This window comes from Coffea arabica, chromosome 4e, assembly GCF_036785885.1.
Source record: "Coffea arabica cultivar ET-39 chromosome 4e, Coffea Arabica ET-39 HiFi, whole genome shotgun sequence".
Lineage (NCBI taxonomy): Eukaryota > Viridiplantae > Streptophyta > Magnoliopsida > Gentianales > Rubiaceae > Coffea > Coffea arabica.
In genome coordinates, this window is record NC_092317.1 from 46343556 (window position 1) to 46346068 (window position 2513).

The window sequence follows — 2513 nt, forward strand, 5'->3', positions numbered from 1 at the left end:
AAGCATTGTCAACCAGAAATTTGGGATTGTCGGCTTATGAAAAAGAGCTATTGGCACTGGTAATGGCAGTGACCAAGTGGAGACACTATCTGATGGGGTATCATTTTATTATCAAAACTGATCATCAATCTTTGAAGTACCTGCTTGACCAGAAACTCACTACTGCATTGCAACATAAATGATTGGCTAAGTTACTAGGAATGGATTATGAGATTCAGTACAAAAAAGGGGCAGAAAACAAGGTGGCAGATGCATTGTCTAGGCTACAAAGAGGTAATCTAGGCCAGGCAGCTCCACAAGGATCATGTTTAGCTCTTTCAGTTGTCAAGCCATTGTGGATACAAGAACTTCAAGGGAGCTATGACTCAGACCCTCAGTGCCAAAACACCATCTCCCAACTAATACTAGATCCTGCTGCTTACCTACAGTATGAATGGGACAGTGGATTACTTAAGTATAATGGCAAACTTTATGTGGGTTCGTCCAATGGGTTGAGGGAAAGACTAATACAAGCCCTTCATGCATCTGCAGTTAGAGGCCACTCTGGACAAAGGGGATGTTGCCAAAGGATCAAAACTCTCTTCTACTGGCCTACTATGAAGCAGGATGTTATTTGAGCTGTTCAAGCTTGTAACACTTGTCCAAGGTTTAAGTCTGAGCATGTACAATACCCTGGCTTGCTACAACCTCTACCTGTCCCTCGTATGGCATGGACTCATTTGACTATGGACTTCATAGAACATCTACCTGAGTCACAGGGATATAATACAGTACTCGTGGTAATTGATAGATTGACTAAGGTGGGACATTTCCTTGCCTTAAACCACCCCTTCACTATTAAACAGGTGGCTCAACTTTTCTTGGATCACATCTTTCGACTGCATGGATTTCCAGAATCCATAGTGACTGATAGGGACAGGATATTCACTAGTAACTTCTGGCAGGAGCTTTTCAAACTGGCAGGGACAGAGTTGAACTACAGTTCTGCGTACCACCCTCAATCAAATAGGCAAAGTGAGAGGCTTAGCCAGTGTGTTGAGTCTTATTTAAGATGCATGACTAGAGAGTTTCCCCACAATTGGAGTAGGTGGCTAGTATTGGCTGAGTGGTGGTATAACTCCTCTTACCACTCCAGTTTACAAATGACCCCATTTGAAGCATTATATGGTTACCAGCCCACTCCTTTACCTCTTGGTCCTCATTTCGACACCATCATACCAGCTGCATCTCAATTACTCCAGGAAAGGCTGAGGATCTCCAACAGCATCAAAGATCATCTGACCAAAGCTCAACAGAGGATGAAATTTTTTACAGATAAAAAACGTACAGAAAGGACATTTGAGTGGGTGATTGGGTTTTTATAAAATTGCAGCCTTATAGACAACAGTCAGTTGCTATCAGAAGGTGCCTCAAACTTTCTGCCAGGTTTTATGGTCCATTTCAAGTGAAAGCTAAGGTGGGGCCAGTGGCTTATCTTCTCAAACTACCTACAGGAGCATGAATTCATCCAGTCTTCCATGTTTCATTGCTCAAAAAGAAGATAGGGCCATTACAACCAATTTCAGCTACCCTGCTTGAGCTCGATAATGATGATCAATGCTCTTTACAACCAGAGGCCATTTTGAAACGGCGGGTAATCATGCAGAATGGACAGTCGGTGATTCAATATCTGATCAAGTGGTGGCAACTAAGTGAGGAAGAGGCGTCTTGGGAGGACAAAGATTTCATCCACGCTCAATTTCCTCAGTTTCAGTCTTGAGGACAAGACTCTTCAAAAGGGGAAGGCAATGTCAGAATTCAATATGTAACGCTGTCGTTTCATACAAATGTCCAAATAGAGCCAGTAGAATGAATGAATAAGTAGGATGACGTCATAGCTAGGCTAACAGATTCGGAGAGTTAGTTCAGTCGGTTATTTTTGCCTATATGTACTAATGTGATTGCTTGAGGAGAGTATCAGAGAATAACAGAATTTTGTTTCCCTCCTCTTTCTCTCTCTATTCTCCCTCTCATTCTCTCTCTTCTTCTCCTCTGAGAATTCTTCCCCAAATCCCAAATTCTCCATCTCATCAGTTAGGTTTCTGAGATTGAAGTCAGTAGCCTGACAGGGACAAATAACTAGGCACGACCATGCATTCGTGAGTGGCACCTCACAAACCAGTACTCAAATAAAATGAGACTTCTTCTAATTGAATGTTCAAAAGGATACAAACGTAAAAGTTTAAGAGCTTTTTCCCAAAAAAAAAAAAGATTAAAAAAGAAAGGAAAACACATCTCCTTCGAAGTCACAACATTTTAACATGTCTAGGCACGAAGTGAAATAAGCATAAATGCAATTTAAAGAAACTATAAACAATTTACCAAAAAGGGAAAAAGAAAGAAAAAGATATAAAGAAACAATACACAAACTACCAGAAAAAGAAACTAAAAAAACTAAAAGGTTACAAGTCTTTGGGGCTTTTGCAATTTCCGGTCATAATTGTGTATCAGAGAATGTGTATATTAACTCAACA

The 2513-nt window shown here is 40.7% G+C and overlaps 1 protein-coding gene across 1 annotated transcript; it reads left to right on the top strand.

Annotated features, from left to right (window-relative positions):
• Window positions 1–200: 200 nt before the first annotated feature.
• Window positions 201–617, top strand: LOC140005646 (uncharacterized). Its single transcript, XM_072046669.1, has one exon. It carries the CDS (start codon window positions 201–203, stop codon window positions 615–617), a length of 417 nt encoding a protein of 138 aa, XP_071902770.1.
• Window positions 618–2513: the final 1896 nt, after the last annotated feature.

Bases quoted from the DNA above. Each gene is read 5' to 3' on its own strand.
- LOC140005646 (XM_072046669.1), top strand. From the start codon at position 201: ATGGATTATGAGATTCAGTACAAAAAAGGGGCAGAAAACAAGGTGGCA.